The sequence below is a fragment of the Schistocerca americana genome, chromosome 1 (assembly GCF_021461395.2).
Source record: "Schistocerca americana isolate TAMUIC-IGC-003095 chromosome 1, iqSchAmer2.1, whole genome shotgun sequence".
NCBI classification, from domain to species: domain Eukaryota; kingdom Metazoa; phylum Arthropoda; class Insecta; order Orthoptera; family Acrididae; genus Schistocerca; species Schistocerca americana.
The window spans coordinates 533,144,453-533,167,693 of NC_060119.1; the positions used below are offsets into that span (position 1 = coordinate 533,144,453).

Here is a 23,241-nt window from a genome sequence, read left to right on the forward strand (position 1 = left end):
TGGGCACAAGTGTCTGCCTGCATGAATGGCCACCAATAAACTGTGGCCAACAAACAACTGGACCACCCTGTTGTTGAGCATGCTGCCAGATTTGATGTCCTTCATTTCAATGACTGCCTCACACCCTATGCCATCTGGATCCTTCCCACCAACATCATCTTTTCTGAAATGTGTAGGTGGGAACATGTTCTGCAATACATCCTATCACATGTTCCCATAACACTCCTTGTCTCAATCTTCACTTGTCACTGTCCTTACTCATCTAGCCCTCCGCTGTTCCCATTTCAGCACTACACAGCTCTCTACTCCACAAGTCTTTTTACTTCTCTCCATTTCCGCTAAACCCCCTCCCCCCTCTCTGCCCTGCCCACCATCTACACAGTCTGGCTCCAGCTGTGTTACGTTTGTGCGAGTTGTGTGAGCATGTGCATGTCTGTACGCTGTTTATTTTGGACAAAGGCCCTGTTGGTCGAAAGCTAACTTTCCTGTAGTCATTGTTGTGCCTTTAAGAGACTCAGCATCTCTGCTTTATGGTGAGTAGCAACTATCCTTTTCATTATATTGTTACATTCAATCCTGAATTTTCCATTGTTTGTTTTTAACAATACAGATAACATTTCAGTTCACAACATTGGCTGACACTGTTGTATGTACTGTAGTCAGCCCACCTGTGTCATGTTAATTTTAAAGTGTTGTTGTATGTATAGTGTGCTGTACATATGTAACTGTGTGTTTCTTAATGTCTTAATTCCTACATTACAATGAGTGGTAGGAACAAGATAGAAAATTTGTGCTGTTGTATGTGAAAGTGGAGGTTTTGAAAGACTAATCAAAGAAGAAACATTAAAAAAAACTTACTGCTGATTATGGATTCGGTGAAGTGACAGTTGGAGATGGGCGTAGAAACAGAAAAAAATTGAGAAGTTTTCATTAAACATGTTTTCTATTTTGTCATTTAATGGAAGTCAATAAAGAAATTGAGTATGAAAAAACAATTGAAGATTTTTTTAATTTGGTTTACTCAACAAGGACAAAACGAAAATCCAATTTTGGGGCCTACTCTGCAACAAAAAGCTGTATTTTTTAGAAATGAGCTAAAGGAATGTGAGGACGATTTTACCGCAAGTTCAGCACGCTTGGATAGGAGGAAGAAGTGTTACGGCACAAGGCATCTAGAAATTTGCGGTGAAATACTTTCTGTGGCTTCTCACATGGTTACACAATTTTCTGAGAAATTAAGAGAATTAAGGGCTACAAAAAATGTAAAGAGAGGTTAACAGTTCTTGCTGCAATGAATGCAAGTGGAGACCATAAACAGAAGCTGCTGGTGATAGGGAAGTCTGCTGAGCCTAGAGCTTTAAAAAATATCACTGATTCTGCACTGGGCTGCTACACATTTAAAAAAAAAACACACACTATCCACACATGCATTGGAGGCCCAATGGTACAGACAGGCTGCAATGTCATCCTCAGCCGTAGGCATCCTCGGATGTGAATAAAAGTTTCTGTGACTCGTGACAGTACTTCTCAGTAACATAGCTCCCCAATTGGTCTCACAAGGGCTGAGTTCACCCTGCTTCCCAACAGCACTCAGCAGACCCGGACAGTTACCCATCGGAGTGCTAGCCAAGCTCAACAACACTCAACTTTGACGATCTGGCGGGGAATGGTGTCACCATCGCAGTAAGGTCATTGCCACGTCTGCTACATAAGTCCACCAAAAATTTCCATCAGATGCTTTTACAAACACCAGAAGGTGAAGGAACCATCAAAGAATTTCTAAAAAACTACAATACAAGCTGTTGTTTATGAGATAGCCGATTCGTGGTCTGAAATAAAGATGGAGACACTACATGGAACCACATTTTAGGGAATTAAACGGTTACCTACAATCCAGTTGAAGATGACATACCACTGGCAGAACTGATGAAATAGCTCAATGAACGTGAAAATGCAAATGTTGTTTCAGCATGGATGAATAGTGATGAACAGTCTGAAGTGACCAATCTTGCAATTGCTGAAATGGTTAGTGAACTCACTGAAGACAGTGACAGCAAGCAATTGCCTGAAGAAACTGCACCAGTGATCGCTCACACCAAGTGTTTGGCAGCAGTATATGTGGCATTGCGTTGTATCAAACAGCAAGCTGAAGCTACTCCAACTGACACCATGCTTCTTATAAGATGGCGTGACATTGCTGCTAAAAACAATGTTATATTTTAAAACAAAGGACTATTGACAATTTCTTTAAAATGTAACTTAATGCAACTTGGAAATGCATGCCTATGTATGTACATGTAACACAGGTATGTATTATGTTGTTTTTTTATTTATTTTAATCGTTATTGAATTCATTGAACATTTATTCATGATTTACCCATTGATTAGTGATATTTCTGTATTATCTGAGTTATTTTGTAATTTGAGGTGGCCTCAGCCCCAATTAGTTCTAATTACCGGGGCTCTACTGTAGTACACCATACTCCTGTAATTCTTGCATCTGTATGACAGTTGATGGTATATTGCTGTACAATGTCGTGGTTGACTTTTGAACAATACCTGTAAAGGCAACAGTTCTGCAGTTGTTACGTGCTGCACTGTAGACTGCCAGAATACACTGTGTACATTGTGCACATTTCGTCTGACGGCTCTTTAATTACTGTCTGTTACGTTGTATGTTTCCTTACAGCATGTCGCAGGCTTCTTCATTGTACACCATAGAAACAAGGGTGACTGCAGTAACAAACCAAATAAATCACAATTACATCATTAGTCTGTAACATACCGCTGAAGACCATGGGTTACTCATAACAAAATACTCAGAATGTATCCCTTAACCTCTGAAAGCTTGACAGTCAAGTTCTGGGATCATCCTGCATAACAAAAGGTGTGCGAGAGATAGAAAATAACTACAACCTTACCATAATTTCCTTTTGCACAATGTCTTTCGATTATGGTTGGGTAGAATTATTAGGTAGTCAGGCTTAATATACATAGATACTTTATTATGTTCGACTAACTTATGGAATTTGTACATAAAAACAGAATACTATGCAATGAACAACACAAATTCAGAAATAAGAGCAATTATAACTACAATATGGAAAGGATAGATTGCTATTCACTATACTGAGGTGGTGCTGGTTCACAGACAGGCAGAATGAAAAAGAATGCTAGAAATATTTCAGCTTTTGGGAAAAGTCCTTCTTCAGCAGTAGAAAACACACACACAGTCTCCGGGCATTAAGCCCAACTGCAAATGACTGAGCAGTAAGCAAACTGGGATGCGTAGTGGGGGTAAGGACGAGATGTGGCATGGGGAGGGGAAGGGACAGCAGGTTTGGGATAGGGAAGATGCCAGTGCCACCTTTGGGAGCATAATGGGACCTGTCCCCACAATGTCCCTGGGTAATGAGTGTTCCCTTCTTTTCTTTCCTCCGTGAGACAGAACTAATTGTTCCAAAAGCTACAAACAGCTTTTTCACATTTCTAGGAGAACTAGAATTTTGCCCCCTGATGGCAAGTACTGCAACCATTTTGTCTGTATAGCTTTAGAGTTCTTCGAGTGAATTTTCCTTATGATACACGATGAAAATATCTCTGTATGTTGCAATGACTTAATTAATATTAACAACATTTTAGTTTTAGGCTTTGGTAAATACAGCTCCAATGTCAACTTGATCTGCAGAACAGTTTTGTTCATAAAGCTTTTTAAAGTACTCCTGTGTTTCATTAAGACTGATAAAACAGATTACCATGCCATAGTAAGATTCTTTTATTTTGGACAGATAATTGCTGGAAGTTAGTACAGGGTGAAGAAGGAGCCTGCTGATTAGCTTTCAATAGTCGGAAATGAGCAGCTGAATCCAAACACTGACATACTTCACTCTACAGTGATCTATCCCACGGGCATCTCTAATTTGCGAACACATGTGAAATATCAATAACATGAATGGTGTGGTACTGTACAATTGGCAAATATATGTGACACTGACACGACACATGTGCAAAAAGAACTTTCACTCTGTAGCTGAGTGTGTACCAGTTTGAAACCTGCAGTTAGATTAAAACTGTGTACCAAACTGGGACTAAAACCAGAAACCACAGGCTTGTTAGAAAAGCATGGTAAAACGGAATCACAGAATTAAGAATGAAAGAGCTTCATGCAAGATGAGAGCTAAATTTGGTAAATGCTGATTAAAATCAAGTGTCAAAATCAATTTACTAGTAATGTTTATACTATTAACAATATCTCGATAATTCTGTGCACTGATCTGTTACTCTGGATACATATGGGTCCACCACTTCACACCATAAATGAAACCCTTATCATAGCTGATAGCTTCAGTAAAGAAGGTTGGCACATAACTAGCTGAATGTTGCAACATGTTTTGGAAAAAGTCATCTTTTATTTTCTTCCCACTCCACTTTTTTCTGTTTGCTTTCCCAACATTTTCCTTTTATAGAAAATAAAAACAGAAGGGCAAGTACGAAAAGCTAGAGGTAGAGGGGAGAATCCAGATAGCCTGAGCCATCGGGATCCTCCCCTCCACCACCTGCGTTCCTGAACTACACAGATGGGAGCTATCATTACAAAATATTCTCAATTCTCAAAATTGTTCCAGCCTCAACTTACAGTAACATACTACCCACATACACTCCACCCAACTGTTTCCACCCCTCCTGTCCTACCACCTCCTTGCTACTCTCAGTGTCCTACCCTCTTTGTGCATTGCCCTCTGCCAATACACCTGCCCATCTTTCCCCGCACCACTTTTCACTCCATTCCCTCTCCCCCTTCCCCACAGCCTCCCGTCGCTGTGCCTGTTGGTGGTCTAGGCCCTAAACTCCACCAGATAGTGCTCTTCTCTCCCCCCACCCATATACTGCTACCCCTAACCCCTCTAGACTGCTGCTTCCATTCCACATGACAGTTGCATTCTGATCCAGCTGTCAGAGATGACAGTGATGTGTGCACGAGGTGTACTTGCTTGACTCGATGAACGTGTGTGTGTGTGTGTGTGTGTGTGTGTGTGTGTGTGTGTGTGTGTGTGTTTTCTTTTTATGCTGAAGGCTGTTGCTGAAAACTAACATGCTAGTGTCTTAATCCCTTAATGTAGAGTGTTGCGAATTTGCATATACCGGTGCTGTGCTAATAACGGGAAGGTTAACTGTTTTTGAATGCCAGTGCCAGTTGATGCTCATTCTTCATGAAGCTACAAATACTTCTGAGAATTGCTGCGTTCTCCTGGGCATTTCGGGTATCTCTAAAACATCACATTTTTTTTATTTTCATTTTTCATCTAGAAATGTATTCAGGAATTAAAGGGGGTTAATTGTACCTGTCTGCAGTTTAACGTATTGTCTTTATGGTAAGTAGCAATCTACCTTCTCCTTATATTGTTGGTAATCACAAATTATCACTTTGCAGAGTTTTTTCCTTTACTTGTACTCTGGAACTTTCCTTCTTGTCAATTTTCATGATTCTAGGTTAACGGGAAGTATCCTGTACGTTTTGATGAGCAAGTTTGTGAGTGTTGAAATATGTAACATAAATGCCCATATCTTCTGAATACATTTACATATAAGCTTAAATGTTGCAAACTGCCAAGGGATCACAGATCTTAGTATGCTATGTAAATTTCAACTGGATACCTCTACCCATTCCTAAGAAGAAGTGTTGTTAACAGTCAGATCGACAGACAGGTGGACAACAAAGTGATCCTATAAGTGCTCCATTTTTACTGACTGAAGTATAGAATCCTAAAAAACATTTACCACTACTTTCTCCCAAATAATATACACCATTCTCTTAGTAAGATGACATACTTTGTATAGCCAGTCATGATACTGAAGACTGGCATACTTTACAATAGACATATTAAATCACAAAAACAAATGGTAATGATACATTATGACAAACATGAGTTGCTTAAACAACAGCTCTTGCAAACAATTTGAACATATATTTTCATAGCCATTTTCTCCCATTAAAGCTGAAGCTTCAGCAGTGACCATATCTACTGTGTTAAAATAATTCTGTCTATGGAAATAAATAAATAAATAAATGTATACTCACTCAAGCACTTCCTCTTTTGTTTTATTAGTGAACAATAAACCGCACTGACCACGCAACTGCTTTGCCAACTTGTGCAGATTATCCTGTACTTCTGTCTCTGCAGTCTTCCCTAGACCCAAAGCCATTACTTTGTTCTTTCCAAAAAAGAATCTGTGAATAAAATGTCTATTTATAACGTGACTATTTATACAAATCAATACCAATACTTAAAATTTTAATATAAAATGGCACTATTGTTCGTAGACATCTACAACACCATTACAAAATTCTGTGAAAAGGAAATGGTTCCTTTTTTCAACTTCACTGTTTTCCAGAATTGCTCTGAAATGAGCCAGCTCTTGAGGAACTGTAAGCACTTTAAGTTACTGCCTGCAGCTTGTGTACGGTTATTAAAACTCCTCACTAAACTTTTTAAATGATTTGGTTTAGCAAGCAACAGTGTGCAAATCTATTACTGTGAATATGAAAATTCATCACCTCACCATTTCTTCTTGTTACTTTCAAAGTTTTCATACTGGACATGTGATGATTTTATGTGATGTCCAGACAATTTGTGGAAGCATTATACTTTTATTAAAAAAAATTTGTGATTGAAGTTTCTGTGACTTGAGTAGTCAGTAGGTTCATGCAGAACTTCATCAATCAAGAGCATTGGATGGAGAGGGGAGGAAGGGGAGAAGGGCAATACTGAGAGATACTGAGTCATCTGTTTCACTTCTCCAAAAATGTATTCATTTTTCACTTTATTAAATCAAAGCTACTTCAGTTTATGAAGTTAGTTTATTTACTATTACTATTATTACTATTACTATTTATTTTTCTTTTCTGATTTGTACATTGAAAAATGCTACAACTATTTTTTTCTACCCTACATATTCTTCCTCGAGTGATTTTGAAAAATTTCAGTTCAAAAACTGATCCTTTAATGTCTTACAGTCTCACATCACAATTTGAAAGTAAACTGGCTATCTTTTCTTTACTGTTTGTAAACACATTTGCATTGTAACGCATTTGCTTATCAGGTTTGTGCCAGCAGATACCACAAGCGATTCCATACTGTCAATTTCTGCTCCTATAAAAAAAAATGTTCACAAGATGGGTGCAGAATGCTTGAGAATTTTTATCTTGGAGTGCAAATCCACCCCCAAAAAGTTGACTGTAGAACTGGATAAAAAGATGGAGGATCCTATACCAGTACTACCCAGCACTCAAACTGCCCTCAACAGTAACAGAGGCAGCCAACATCCATACACAATAAAAGCACAAAAGATGACTGGCACCACCTTCTTGCTTAACCCACAGGATTGCATGCACGAGAAGTGCACTAGTACCTGTTCATCTCCACATTCTTCTATGATAACAGGAATCACACAAATCTTTAACTTCAGAACCACTTACCCACATTCCATACTCTCCCTTGTCCACTCCATATGTGCACCCTGCTGCTAAGACATTTGTATTGTAATTTTTAATGGACACTTATGGTCATAAGCTTCTACTGTCCCGAGTAACACAAACCTCCCAGTTGCCTCCAAACAAAGAGAGTACACTTCAATTACACCCTCCTCAAGATACCTGGGAGCCATTATTTACAGATACACCATGTGACCGAAAGTGTCCGGACACCCCTGAAAACGTACATTTTTCGTATTAGGTGCATTGTGCTGCCACCTACTGTCAGGTACTCCATATCAGTGACCTCAATAGTCATTAGACACCGTGAGAGAGCAGAATGAGGCACTCCGCAGAACTCAAGGACATCAAATGTGGTCAGGTGACTTTTTTTTTTTGTTTGTTTTGGTTTTAGGGCGCAAAACTTCTATGGTCATTAGCGCCCGGTCCGTGACTCAGGAAACAGTAAAAAGCCGAAATTGAAAACCAGCAGCAATGGAAACAAACGTCATAAAATTGAAGAAACTAAAAGCAGAAGGAAGGCTTAAAAATCCACTACAGAAAGGGGTTGGTTGTCCCCAAAAAAAAGCTTCAAATGACTGACATCATTTCACTGGCACTAATAAACTTGAGAACGCGGTCAGCTGAGCGCGTGTCATCTGCTAAAATCGACGATATATCAGGCGAAAGCTGTAGACGGGAGCGTAACGGATTAAAATAGGGGCACTCAATTAAAAGGTGTCTTACCGTCCACAGGTGAGAGCAGTGGGGACAGAGTGGGGGAGGATCGCCGCTTAAAAGATGTCGATGGCTAAAAAGACAGTGCCCTATCCGGAGTCTAGTTAAAATTACCTCCTCCCGACGACGCGTTCGGGAGGAAGAGGTCCAAGCACAAGGAAGAGCTTTCATGTCCCGCAATTTATTATGGGTAAGTGTCGACCAATGCGTGTGCCATAAATGAACAACACGTCGACATAGAACGCTCCGGCGATCGGCGAAGGGAATCGATTGAATAGCTGGTCGAGGAAGAGAGACTGCATCCTTGGCAGAAATATCGGCCGCCTCATTTCCACAGATACCAACATGTCCCGGGAGCCAGAGGAATGCCACCGAGACGCCCCCCAGGTGGAGCAAGCGCAGACAGTCCTGAATCCGGTGGACCAGAGGGTGCACAGGATAAAGAGCTTGGAGGAGATAGCTGAGAGAATCTGAGCAGATAACGTACTGTATCCGCTGATGGCGGTGGATGTAGTGGACAGCCTGGAGAACAGCGTAAAGCTCCGCAGTATAAACCGAACACTGGTCAGGAAGCCGAAAGTGATTTGGGGTGTCACCAACAATATAGGCACTCCCTACACCTAACGATGTTTTCGAGCCGTCGGTGTAAATAAATGTGGCGTCCGTCATTTGTGCACATAGAGCAGCAAATGCCCAACGATAAACAAGTGAAGGGGTACCTTCCTTGGGAAATCGACAAAGGTCACGGAGCAGGCAGATCCGGGGACGGAGCCAAGGCGGTGCTGTACCCCAAGTTGTCAAGAAGGTTTTAGGAAAGCGGAAGGAAAGAGAATGGAGCAGTTGACGGAAGCGGACTCCCGGTGGTAGTAGGGAGGAGGGGCGGCCTGCATACCCTACATCAAAGGAGGCGTCGAAAAAAATGTCATGGGCTGGATTAGCAGGCATGGAAGACAGATGGCTAGCATAACAACTCAGAAGGACTGCTCGCCGATTGGACAGCGGAGGTTCAGCAGTCTCAGCATAAAGATTTCCACAGGGCTGGTGTAAAAAGCTCCAGACATTAAACGTAATCCACGGTGGTGGATAGAGTCGAGACGCCGAAGAATAGACGGCCGAGCAGAGGATTAGACTATGCTTCCATAGTCCAATTTCGAGCACACTAAGGCACGATAGAGGCGGAGAAGGACCACTCAGTCCGCTCCCCAGGAGGTACCATTCAGGACACGGAGGGTGTTAAGGGATCGCAGACAGTGAGCCGAAAGATAGGAAACGTGGGAAGACCAGCACAGTTTTCTGTCAAACATAAGACCCAAGAATTTAGCAACGTCTGATAACGGAAGGTTGACAGGACCTAGATGTAAGGAGGGCGGAAGAAACTCCTTACGTCGCCAAAAATTAACACAAACGGTCTTACTGGGAGAAAAACGGAAGCCGGTTTCGATGCTCCAAGAGTGGAGGCGATCGAGACATCCTTGAAGACGTCGTTCAAGAAGGCTGGTCCATTGAGAGCTGTAGTAGATCGCAAAATCGTCCACAAAGAGGGAGCCCGAGACATAAGGAAGGAGACAATCCATAATTGGATTGATGGCAATGGCAAACAGTACAACACTCAGCACGGAGCCCTGGGGTACCCCGTTTTCTTGGGAGAAAGTACAGGAGAGAGTAGTGTTCACCCGCACCCTAAATGTGCGCTCGGCCATAAAGTCGCGAAGAAAAAGGGGCAGCCGACCTCGAAAGCCCCAAGAGAACAGCGTGCGGAGGATGCCTGTCCCCCAACAGGTATCGTATGCTCTCTCCAGATCAAAAAATATTGCTACTGTTTGGCGTTTCCGGAGAAAATTGTTCATGATATAAGTGGAGAGAGCAACAAGATGGTCAACTGCAGAACGATGCTTTCGGAATCCACATTGGGCAGGTGTTAAAAGACTGCGGGATTCCAGCCACCACGCTAAACGGTAATTCACCATACGCTCCAAAACCTTACAGACACTACTCGTGAGAGAAATGGGGCGATAGCTAGAGGGGAGATGTTTGTCCTTTCCAGGTTTCGGCACAGGAATGACGATAGCTTCCCGCCATCGTCTGGGAAAAGTACTGTCGGTCTAAATTCGATTATAAAGGCGAAGGAGGTAACGCAGACTATGGGTTGATAAATGCAGCAACATTTGGACGTGGATACCATCCGGTCCTGGGGCGGAGGAGCGGGAAGAAGAGAGTGCATGTTGGAGTTCCCGCAAGGAGAAAAAAGTATTGTAGCTTTCGCGATTTTGAGAGGAGAAAGCAAGAGGTCGCACTTCCGCTGCACGTTTCTTCGGGAGAAACGCTGGCGGGTAATTTGAAGAGCTCGAAATCTCGGCAAAGTGCTGACCCAACGAGTTAGAAATTGCGACGGGGTCCACTAATGTGTCATGCGCGACAGTGAGCCCAGAGACCAGGGAGAAACTAGGCGCGCCTGAGAACCATCGAAGCCGACTCCAAACTTCCGAGGAGGGAGTGAAGATGTTAAATGAGCTAATAAAGAATTTCCAGCTTGCCTACTTGCTATCGCGGATGACACGACGGCATCGTGCTTGGAACTGCTTATAGCGGATACAGTTGGCCAAAGTACGATGGTGGCGGAAAACGCGGAGAGCACGTCGCCGCTCACGTATTGCATCACGGCATGCCTCGTTCCACCAAGGAACTGGGGGGCGCCGGGGCAATTCGGAGGTGCGTGGTATTGAATGTACTGCAGCTGTAAGAATAACGTCGGTAATATGTGTCACCTCATCGTCGACGCTGGGAAAGTGACGGTCATCGAATGTCGCTAGAGACGAAAAAAGTGTCCAATCGGCTTGGGCAAACTTCCAGCGTAGCGGGTGCATGTAGGGTAGTTGAGGCTGCAGTCTAAGGACACATGGAAAGTGGTCACTCGAGTGTGTATCATCAAGGGCGAACCATTCGAAGTGCCGAGCTAGCGGAACAGTACCGACCGCAAGGTCCAAATGAGATAAATTTGTCGTGGAGGCAGACAAAAATGTAGGGACCCCAGTGTTGAGGCAAACTAGATCTGCTTGGTGGAAGACGTCTAGCAACAGTGAGCCACGTGGACAAGGATGTGGAGATCCCCAAAGCGGGTGGTGGGCATTGAAGTCCCCAACCAGCAAATATGGGGGTGGAAGCTGACCAAGAAGATGAACGAGATCAGCTTGTGCCATTGGTGTGGACGATGGAATGTATACAGTACAAAGAGAGAACATGTATCCGGAAAGGGAAAGACGGACGGCGACAGCTTAGAAGGAAGTGTTTAAATGGATTGTGTGATAATGGAGAGTTTCATGGAGAAGAATCATGAGTCCTCCACGTGCTGGAGGTGCCTTCAACAGAGGGGAGATCATATCGGACGGACTGAAAATGAGGGAGAACAAAGCGGTCATGGGGACGCAGCTTTGTTTCCTGAAGACAGAAGATGACCGGCGAGTAGGATCGTAAGAGGATCGACAATTCATCCCGATTGGCTCGAATAAACAGAAAATGGAGGAATGTGAGCAAGGTCGCTGTCAACTCAACGACTGCTCTGAGCTTGCGACCGACAGCATGGAATGGCATTCAGCCGAAAGCAGAAGATCCTGATCCATAGGTTGGTCAGGAGCAGCTCCTGCCACCAACGATCGGCCGGTTGATTGGCCGCCAGCAGTGCGCCTCGGCAACACAGAAGACGGCCGAGGGCGATTTCCGCCAGGTGGTGCTGTAGATGGGACACGCCTTGGCGGAGAAGGAGAGGAACTGTGTTTCTCTGTAGCCTTCTTGGAAGTATGATGTTTAGAGGAAGGAGGAACCGATGGTTGGGAAGTTGCCGTACGTAAAAACTCTTCACGAGTTTGCTCTTTTTTCGAAGTCTTGGTGTCTGACTTGTGGGCTGAGATTTAGCAGACCTCGACGAAGGGTGAGCCAGAGAGTGGGCAGGCGAAAGTGGTGAGGTTGAACGGGCGATCTTTGCGCTGGCCGATCTGACGACCGTGGCACTAAAGGTGGTTGGTTGGTTTGTTGGGGGAAGGAGACCAGACAGCGAGGTCATCGGTCTCATCAGATTAGGGAAGGATGGGGAAGGAAGTCGGCTGTGCCCTTTGAAAGGAACCATCCCGGCATTTGCCTGGAGCGAGTTAGGGAAATCACAGAAAACCTAAATCAGGATGGCCGGACGCGGGATTGAACCGTCGTCCTCCCGAATGCGAGTCCAGTGTCTAACCACTGCGCACTAAAGGTGAGGTCGCAAGTCTGCGTGGCCGCCTCCTTTGTTGGCTGAGGAGAAGCAAGGACAGTGCTGTATTTTCCTTTCTGAGGCACAGTGGGCTGTCGACTGGCGAATAATTTTCGAGCAGCAAAGGTCGACACCTTTTCCTTTACTCTAATTTCCTGGATGAGCTTTTCGTCCTTAAAAACGGGACAATCTCAAGAGGAAGCAGCGTGGTCACCCATACAGTTGATGCAGCGAGGGGATGGAGGTGGAAAAGCACCCTCATGGGCATCCTTGCCACACGTAACACATTTGGCCGGATTGGAACAGGACTGGCTGGTGTGATTGAACCGCTGACACCGATAGCAACGTGTAGGGTTTGGGACGTAAGGGCAAACGGAAATTATCTCATAGCCTGCTTTGATTTTCAATGGGAGTTGAACTTTGTCAAATGTCAAGAAGACAGTGCTGGTTGGAATGATGTTCGTGTCAACCCTTTTCATAACCCTATGAACAGCCGTTACGCCCTGGTCAGACAAGTAGTGCTGAATTCCTTCGTCAGACAATCCATCGAGGGAGCATGTATAAACGACTCCACGCGATGAATTTAAAGTACGGTGCGGTTCCACCCGGACAGGGAAGGTGTGTAGTAGTGAGGTACGCAGCAATTTTTGTGCCTGGAGGGCACTGACTGTTTCTAACAACAGGGTGCCATTCTGTAATCTGGAACAAGACTTTACAGGACCTGCAACTGCGTCGACACCTTTCTGAATAATGAAAGGGTTGACCATGGAGAAGTCGTGACCGTCGTCAGACCAAGAAACAACAAGGAACTGTGGCAACGATGAAAGAACTGACTGTGGCTGAGACTCAGTGAACTTACATTTGTGAGCAGACATAGTGGAAGGTGAGGAAACCATTGCGGAAGAATCCCCCATGATTACCCGCGTCTCCGATGGCGCGCTCTTCCCTTGTGGGGGCCCTCTCTGAGGGCACTCCTGCCTTAGGTGGTTGTTCACACCTCAGGTCACACCTCCTGACAAACGGACGGAGGGACCAATCGGCACTTTCGGAAGGTATCAGTTCGGGTAATCACCCCTCCCTGGGCCTGGCCGTTACCAGGGGGTATGTACGTGTCCTACCTGTCTACCCGGGGCGGGGAATTACGCGTTACACCGTCACCGGCTACGCATGGATGTGCGTGGGTCGGCCTTCAGACACGCACAGGGAGGACAAAAAAGAAAGGGAAAGGAAAGAAGAGAGGTCTCAAACGCCGCAGCGGAGAAAAGGGTAAAGAGAAGAGGTAAGGAAAAGAGAAGGACAAAGGAAGGATGAAGACATACAAGCAAGGAAGGCGAAGAATGCGGTACATCTACAAGCGTACGTCTCCGGACGTAGGCACAAACCATACTCCCAGAGGGGGAGAAAGGGAAGGAAAGAGCCAGAGGTGAGGGGAGGGGTGAAGATGGGGGATGGGGAAGGATGCGGAAAGGGAAGGTATGCAGCCCGGAAAGGAAGGAAGCCCACATTAGCTCGGGGTCCCGTGCTCGCTACGCACGTAGCCACAAAAGAGTTGTGGATCCCCTGGGGGAGGTCAGGTGACTGGTTGTAACTTGTGTGTCTATGTCTGTATGCGAGATTCCCCACTCCCAAACATCCCTACGTCCACTGTTTTCGATGTGACAGTGAAGTGGAAACATGAAGGGACATGTACAGCACAGAAGCGTACGGGCCAATCTCGTCTGTTGACTGACAGAGACCGCAGACAGTATAGGAGGGTTGTAATGTGTAATAGGCCGACATCTATCCAGACCATAACACAGTTATCCCAAACTGCATCAGGACCCACTGCAAGCTTGGGGTTTTTTTTTTTTTGGGTGGGGGGGGTTTAAGGGCACTCAACTGCTGAGGTCATTAGCGCCCAGTCACAACTGTTAGAGCAGGTAGCGGTGGCTAAACCGGCAATGCCCAATCCGCAACCTGGTCAGAAGGACCTCTTCTCGCCGAGATGGTCGGGAGGAGGTTGTCCAAGCAGTTGGGAACGGTTTTACTGCACGGAGCTTGTTTCCTTGAAGTGAGGACCAAGTATCCCACCACAAGGACACAAGCCCCTTATAAACAACCCCACTAACGTCAGATGACGGGACACAATGGGAGGCTGGCCGAGGCAGGAGGACTGCAGCCTTGGCTGCAGCATCAGCAGCCTCATTCCCAGGCACTCCTACATGGGCGGGAACCCACAGAAAGCTGACAGAGCCACCCTCAGCGAAAGAATGGAGGGACTGCTGGATCCGTTGCACCAAGGGATGGACCGGATATGGAGCTCCAAGGCTCTGAAGAGCACTAAAAGAATCAGAGCAGAGTACATACGATGAATGGCGGTGGCGGCGGGCATACTGAACGGCCTGATGGAGAGCAAAAAGCTCGGCCGTAAAGCTGGAACATTGGTCGAGGAGCCGGTATTTAAAGGTGACGGCCCCGACAACAAAAGCACAGCCGACACCATCGTCAGTTTTGGAGCCATCAATAAAAATAAAGGTGTGACTGGCAAGTCGCGGACGAAGTTCGACAAACCGTGAGCAATACACTGCGGCCGGAGTACCCTCCTTCGGCAGCGAGCTGAGGTCGAGATAAACATCAACCGGAGCCTGGAGCCAAGGTGGTGTCGGGCTCTCACCCTCTCTGAAGGTGGTAGGGATGGCAAAACCAGTTTTTGAAGCAGGCGACGAAAGCCGACTCCAGGGGGCAGCAGGGCAGACACATACAACCCATACTGACGGTCGAGAGAATCGGCGAAGAAGGACTGATAAGAGGGGTGGTCGGGCATTGACAACAGCCGGCAGGCATACCGACAAAGCAGTATGTCGTGCCGGTAGATCAATGGTATTCAGCAGCTTCAGCATAAAGACTCGACGGGACTAGTGTAGAAAGCTCCGGTCGCAAGACGTAACCCCCTATGGTGGATGGAGTTGAGACGGCGTAAGAGGGATGGCCGAGCAGACGAGTAGACGAGGCTCCCATAATCCAGCATTGATCGGACTATGGACCGATACAAGCGAAGCAGGACAGTGCGATCCGCTCCCCAAGATGAACCACTAAGAACTCTGAGGACATTAAGGGAACGTGTACAACGGGACACCTAATAAGAGACATGTCCAGTGTGAGCCCTAGAAACTTAGTTGTTTCCACAAATGGGAGAACAATGGGACCGAGAGGTGAGGATGGCGGAAGGAACTCTTTATATCGCCAAAAGTTGATGCAAACCTTCTTCTCTTCAGAGAACCGGAAGCCATTTGCCACACTCCATGAGTATAGGCTGTCTAGACAACGCTGAAGGCAGCACTCCAGGAGGCATGTTCGCTGGGCACTGCAGTAGATCGCGAAGTCATCGACTAAAAGAGAGCCTGAGACATTAGGTGGAATGCAATCCATAATTGGATTGATCGCTATGGCCAAAAGGGCTACGCTCAAGACAGAGCCCTGAGGCACTCCGTTCTCCTGGAGGAAGACGTCGGACAATACGGAACCCACACGTACCCTAAACTTTCGATCTGTTAAAAAGGAATCAATAAAAAGGGGCAGGTGACCGCGTAGACCCCACCTGTGCATAGTGCGGAGGATACCTCCTCTCCAACAGGTATCATAAGCCTTCTCCAAATCTAAGAAAACGGCGACCGTTTGGCACTTTCGCAAAAAGTTGTTCATGATGAATGTCGACAAGGTCACAAGGTGGTCAACAGCAGAGCGGCGGTGACGAAAGCCGCATTGAACATTGGTAAGTAGCCGTCGAGATTCAAGAATCCAAACTAACTGAGCGTTAACCATGCGCTCCATCACATTACAGACACAGCTTGTAAGAGAAGTGGGGCGGTAACTAGAAGGAAGGTGTCTATCCTTCCCGGGTTTGGGTATAGGAACAACGACGGCGTCACGCCAACGCATGGGGACTTGACCTTCGGTCCAGACGCGATTGTAGGTACGAAGAAGGAAGCTTTTGCCTGCCGGAGAAAGGTGTGCCAGCATCTGAATGTGAATGGCATCTGGCCCCGGAGCAGAGGACCGGGACAGTGCAAGTGCACGTTCGAGTTCCCGCATAGTAAAGGGGGCATTATAATTTTCCAGATTCAGTGAGTGAAAGGAAGGTCGCCGAGCCTCTTCTGCCTCTTTCCTGGGAAGGAAGGCAGGGTGGTAATGGGCGGAGCTTGAAACCTCCGCGAAAAAGCGGCCGAAGGCGTTGGAGATATCCACAGGATCAACAAGGACCTCACCACCTGAAGTCAGGCCAGGTATCGAGGAGTGGGCCTTAATGCCCGACAGCCGGCGCAGGCCACCCCAGACGACAGAAGAGGGAGTAAAACTGTTAAAGGAGCTGGTGAAAGAGGCCCAACAAGCTTTTTTGCTGTCTTTGATGACTCTACGGCATTGCGCTCGGAGTCATTTGTATCCAATAAAATTCGCCAACATAGGATGGCGGCGAAAGGTGCGTAAAGCACGTCGTCGAGCACAGATAGTGTCTCGACAAGCCTCATTCCACCAGGGGACGGAAACGCGACGTGAAGAAGAGGCAGTACGAGGAATGGAACGTTCGGCAGCATTGATGATAACAGCTGTGAGGTATTCGACCTGACTGTCACAACTGAGAAAATCGTGGTCCGGAAAGGTCGCCAGGGAGGAGTAAAGTCCCCAGTCAGCCATCGGTATGTTCCAGCTCGAAGGACGTGGGGATGGGGTGTGGTGCAGGAGACGAACGACACAGGGGAAGTGGTCGCTCGAATAGGTGTCAGAAAGGACATACCACTCGAACCGACGGGCAAGAGCATCATTCGCCGACGAGAGGCCAGCTGAGCGCCTGGCAGCTGAGCATCCCGGCGAAACTGAGGACAGCCGGGAGCAGCGACTCACGGATGGAGCGTCAGACGAAACGCACCGGGGTGGAGAGGGGGATAAAGATTTCTTCTTGGAAGGCCGATGAGGCACGTGGATGGTGGGCTGGACCCGAAGAAGGTCCTCACGTGCGGGGTCCGTTTTGGAACGCCGGACCTCGGAAGCCGGGGTCCGGAACGTTTCCCCGATGGATGCCTGAGAAGAGGATCGCTTCTCAGGCGGCGGAGGGGGAGGAGGAAGGGTGGCCCCCGGGGCAGAGGGGGCAGGGGCCGTGAGGGAGGAGGATTGGGAAGGGAGGGATTTGGGAGGCGGAGGCATAGACCCCGGATGGGGTGAGGAGGTGGAGGGGGGACAGGATAGGGGTGAGGATACTGTGGAAGGAGTGGACACGACTGAGGCAAACGTAGTTGTCAACATCACGGGATGGAGGCGGTCATAATTCTTCCTGGCCTCAGAATAAGAGAGACGATCCAAAGTTTTTAATTCTTGGATCTTCTTCTCCTTCCGATACGCGGGGCAGCCTAAAGATCTAGGCGAGTGGATGCCAGGACAATTGACGCACCGAGGTGGTGGGGTGCATGTATGTTCCTCAAGAAGAGGACGTCCGCTATCGCCACAAAGGGGCTCAGCCTCACACCGTGACGACATGTGCCCAAAGCGCAAACACCGAAAGCAACGCATAGGAGGCGGGACGTAAGGTCGCACGTCGCACCGGTAGCACATCACCTTTACCTTCTCTGGGAGAACGTCCCCCTCGAAGGCGAGGATAAAGGCTCCGGTGTCGATGCGACGGTCTTTGGGGCCGCGCTGAACTCGCCGGACGAAATGCACGCCTCGGCGCTCCAGGTTGGCCCTGAGCTCCTCATCAGATTGCAGCAGGAGGTCCCGATGAAAAATAACCCCCTGCGTCCTATTCAGAGCCAGATGCGGCACAATAGACACTGGGATGTCCCCTAGTCGGTCGCACGCCTGGAGCGCCGCCGACTGTGTGGCGGAGGTGGTCTTTATAAGAACGGACCCCGAACACATTTTACTGAGAGCCTCGATTTCCCCCGAAGATGTCCTCGATGTGCTGGACAAAGAACATGGACTTGGAGGTGGCGAACGTCCCCCCCCATCAGTCCGAGAACAGACTAAATAGCGGGGGAAGTACTTCGCCCCAAGCCGGCGGGCCTGTCCTTCCTCCCAGGGAGTGGCCAAGGGGGAAAGGGCAGGAGAACCAGAACCAGACACAGTACTTTTCTTTTTAAAAGACTCGGCTGCAGAGCGACCTGATACATGTTGATGTTTCATGTGCGAAACGTCCGCCCCAATACCACCCACTCCGACCAGGGGCTCTCCCCATGGGCGCCACCCGCCACCCAGCCTCAGCAAGGGCCACCTGGCAGGATGACCGTTGTCGGGAGTCCCGATGCCCCAAGGAGACGGGCATCTACTCCTTGGCCAACGTGGGGAGGGTGCAGCTCAGGTATCGGCAGTACGATCCCTGTGTTGTCAGGGGCTACAACCTAGAGGGTACATGACGACCCCACCACAACGGGCTGGCTACCGTGCTGGATTTCGGGTGCCATGGAAAGTCCATCATGATCGTAGGTGCAGATGAGGACGCACTATGGGCGTAACTTGTGCAACCCATCAGGCGTTTAGGCCCAATTTGAGGAATAATGGGAGTGGTTACAACGCCGCTACAATGCTGAGTGCCAAGGTCTTAGTGCACTGAGGACCAATGATACACCACGTAAGGCATCCTTCCCCAAAAAGTTCGTACTTCTGTAGAATTTTGAAAAAAGGAGGTCAAACCCCAAGGGGGACCATCACATGGAAGGCCGAAATTCCGTTTAGTCGCCTCTTACGACAGGCAGGAATACCTCGGGCCTATTCTTACCCCCGAACCCGCAGGGGGGAGCAAGCTTGGTGTAAGGAGCATAAACACTGCATGATTGAACAGTGGAACAACATTGTGTGGAATGACGAATCACAGTACACAATGTGGCGATCCGATGGCAGGGTGTGGGTATGGCGGATGTCCGGTGAAAGTCATCTGCCAGCATGCACAGTGCCAACAGTAAAATTCTGAGGCGGTGGCGTTATGGTGTGGTCCTGTTTTTCGTGGAGGGGATTTGCACCCCTTGTTGTTTGGCGTGGCACTATCACAGCACAGGCCTATATTGATGTTTTAAGCACCTTCTTGCATCCCCACTGTTGAGCAATTTGGGGATGGTAACTGCATCTTTCAACACAATCTAGCACCTGTTCATATCGCACAGCTTGTGGTGGAGTGGTTGCATGACAATAACATCCCTGTAATGGACTGGCCTGCACAGATTCCTGACCTAAATCCTATAGAAAACTTTTGGGATGATTTGGGATGCCGACTTCATGCCAGGCCTCACCAACCAACATTGATACCTCTCCTCAGTGCAGCACTCCATGAAGAATGGGCTGCCATTGCCCAAGAAACGTTCCAGCACCTGATTGAACATATGCCTACAAGAGAAGAAGCTGTCATCAAGGGTAAGGATGGGCGAACACCATACTGGATTCCAGCATTACCAATGGAAGGCGCTACGAACTTTTAAGTCATTTTCAGCCAGGTGTCCGGATACTTTTGATCACATACTGTAGCTGGTGTTGACCACGCTTTCTACTATGAGGCAGATCTTCAATACTTTGTGTAATGACAGCAATCAAATGTGCAACTGACATCTCTGTAGTGTATGTCAATTCCACAGGCAATTTCCCGTATACCTATCTGGTAGATAACATAAGTTTGCTGACGATGTGTGCACAGTCTACGTGTAAAATGATCCTTTTGAGCCATGTTTATAGACTAAACTACGTACATGAACCGTATTATTCCATTTACGATTGGAAACAGAAGCCCCGTCTAACTTGCTCTGCATATTAAATTAACAGAAAATAACAGACCATTGCTATACTGCTTAATGCTGTTCATGCTCCTGCAACCTACATTTAACATAGTAACAGGGAAATGCTGATTCTTTGGAAAAAAATCTGTTGCATCCTCAGTTATATCAAATAGCTGCTTTTTATCTCCTATGCACTTGATTACATTGTTATTTTTAAAGAAAACAGTTACCTGCATCTCTAAATAATGAAACCTGCTTACAGTATATTAACACTTGACATGTAGCTGCATAATGAATATAGCTACTTGCCAGGTACCTAACAACATATTTAATCTTTGAATCTATCCAGGTAATCTGTAGACAGGTGGCTCGTGAGGTGTACTTTTTCTATTGAACTACTGGGGATTACCAAATCCTTGCTTGATGTTAAGTGGAAGATTGATGAATAACTTTGCACAAGAGTATACATGACTCCACTCTCAACTCAAGACAAACAGGCAAACTCTAGATGACAATTATTTTTGTGTTTATATTGTGATAGCATAGATCAGTTCAGCTAAACTGGTTTTTATTATTAGAAATAATAGAAAGGTAACAATGAATTTAACAACTTCTTTCATTTACAAAACAAAGAGAATAAAATCCACTGTCAACTGCAGCACTTCCCTGTCACTGTCTAGGGGTAATGTAAGAGAATTTCCATGTTTCCTATATTCCACAGATATGAACTCTGTTCTCCCCCTTTCTACTGTTTCTTTTTAGGTATTAGAATCATATGGCTTGGAGCGTAACTCATTTCAATTTTTTATGATCATATGAACTGTAGTGAAACTGAAATGACAAAAATCTTAGACCAAAAGAAGTTCAACAATCTTTAGTGTTATCTAGTTAGCCAGCATTTCACAGTGGTACTACAAGAAGCTGATACGATGGACCCACGCACACGAAAAATATCTTTTACATATCAGTACAAATGATGAACGAAAGACACCTGAAAGTGGATATAAAATTAACACATGTCTTTGATAAGAAGATGTAATTTTCTGATGTCTTTCAAATGCCAGGTTTTAGGAGCAGCACTCAGCATGAGGAGGCAATAAGCAATGTTGGGGAGGGAGGGGGGCAGGGGCAGGAGAAATTCTGACAAAACGGAATTGCAGATAAACATTAATGGATAAATAATGTACATCAATTTACATCTACATCTACATTTATACTCCGCAAGCCACCCAACGGTGTGTGGCGGAGGGCAATTTACGTGCCACTGTCATTACCTCCCTTTCCTGTTCCAGTCGCGTATGGTTCGCGGGAAGAACGACTGTCTGAAAGCCTCCGTGCACGCTCTAATCTCTCTAATTTTACATTCGTGATCTCCTCGGGAGGTATAAGTAGGGGGAAGCAATATATTCGATACCTCATCCAGAAACGCACCCTCTCGAAACCTGGCGAGCAATCTACACCGCGATGCAGAGCGCCTCTCTTGCAGAGTCTGCCACCTGAGTTTATTAAACATCTCCGTAACGCTATCACGGTTACCAAAGAACCCTGTGACGAAACGCGCCGCTCTTCTTTGGATCTTCTCTATCTCCTCCGTCAAACCGATCTGCTACGGATCCCACATCGATGAGCAATACTCAAGTATAGGTCGAACGAGTGTTTTGTAAGCCACCTCCTTTGTTGATGGACTACATTTTCTAAGCACTCTCCCAATGAATCTCAACCTGGTACCCGCCTTACCAACAATTAATTTTATATGATCATTCCACTTCAAATCGTTCCGCACGCATACTCCCAGATATTTTACAGAAGTAACTGCTACCAGTGTTTGTTCCGCTATCATATAATCACACAATAAAGGATCCTTCTTTCTATGTATTCGCAATACATTACATTTGTCTATGTTAAGGGACAGTTGCCACTCCCTGCACCAAGTGCCTATCCGCTGCAGATCTTCCTGCATTTCGCTACAATTTTCTAATGCTGCAACTTCTCTGTATACTACAGCATCATCCGCGAAAAGCCGCATGGAACTTCCGACACTATCTACTAGGTCATTTATACATATTGTGAAAAGCAATGGTCCCATAACACTCCCCTGTGGCACGCCAGAGGTTACTGTAACGTCTGTAGACGTTTCTCCATTGATAACAACATGCTGTGTTCTGTTTGCTAAAAACTCTTCAATCCAGCCACACAGCTGGTCTGATATTCCGTAGGCTCTTACTTTGTTTATCAGGCGACAGTGCGGAACTGTATCGAACGCCTTCCGGAAGTCAAGAAAAATAGCATCTACCTGGGAGCCTGTATCTAATATTTTCTGCGTCTCATGAACAAATAAAGCGAGTTGGGTACATTTATGCTACAGCCTCATTCCTCTAATAATATAATAGGCACATTTAACCAGAAGCATCACAACTGTCACCTCCTCATGTTTCCTGCAGTGGGCAGTTAATGCTCCTTCCTGCAGAAGTAATACATTCAACATAAAACACTTCTATAAAATCAGATTTAATTTATGTCATCTGCAATGTCAGTAGCAACAGATTTTTCCTACAAACTTGTAAACATTCAGCACAACCTGTTACTCAACCATTTTTGTTAGGTCTCTGCATCTGTGGAAAACACAAGCAACTTTACACATTTTCATATTAATTACCAGCGAGACCACAAAGGCCTGCTTGGTGAGAGAGGGGAAGTGATTCTGCAGTGAGATATGAAACAATATCTACATGGATTAAAAATCGATGTGTGTCATTCACACTAGGATAACAATAAAATATCTAATATATTAATGGGTCCTATGTCCAGCAGCATTACAAGCTCTGTTGGATGTGCACAGTGACCGACAGTCAATCACTGAGCGAGCATTCATTTTTTACATTAGTATAGTTTCATCATTTGATCTGGTTCAGATGACAACGGAGTGGTACGTAGACACAAAGACAGTATTTGCTGACAACATGGAATTGTATGACTATGGCTCAACCAGAGAAAACTACCTGCTGGATTTCCAGATGGGTGTACAGTGGTGCACACCACTACCAATACACAAGGTAGTAAGT

The 23,241-nt window shown here is 46.2% G+C and overlaps 1 protein-coding gene across 1 annotated transcript in view; it reads right to left on the reverse strand.

Annotated features, from left to right (window-relative positions):
- LOC124624637 (mRNA turnover protein 4 homolog) overlaps window positions 1-23,241 on the reverse strand; it is a 44,358-nt gene that overhangs the window by 11,599 nt on the left and 9,518 nt on the right. The window contains exon 3 of the mRNA XM_047149119.1: window positions 6,080-6,229. Within this exon, the coding sequence (XP_047005075.1) occupies window positions 6,080-6,229 (150 nt within the window). The remainder of the gene's footprint in view (window positions 1-6,079; window positions 6,230-23,241) is intronic.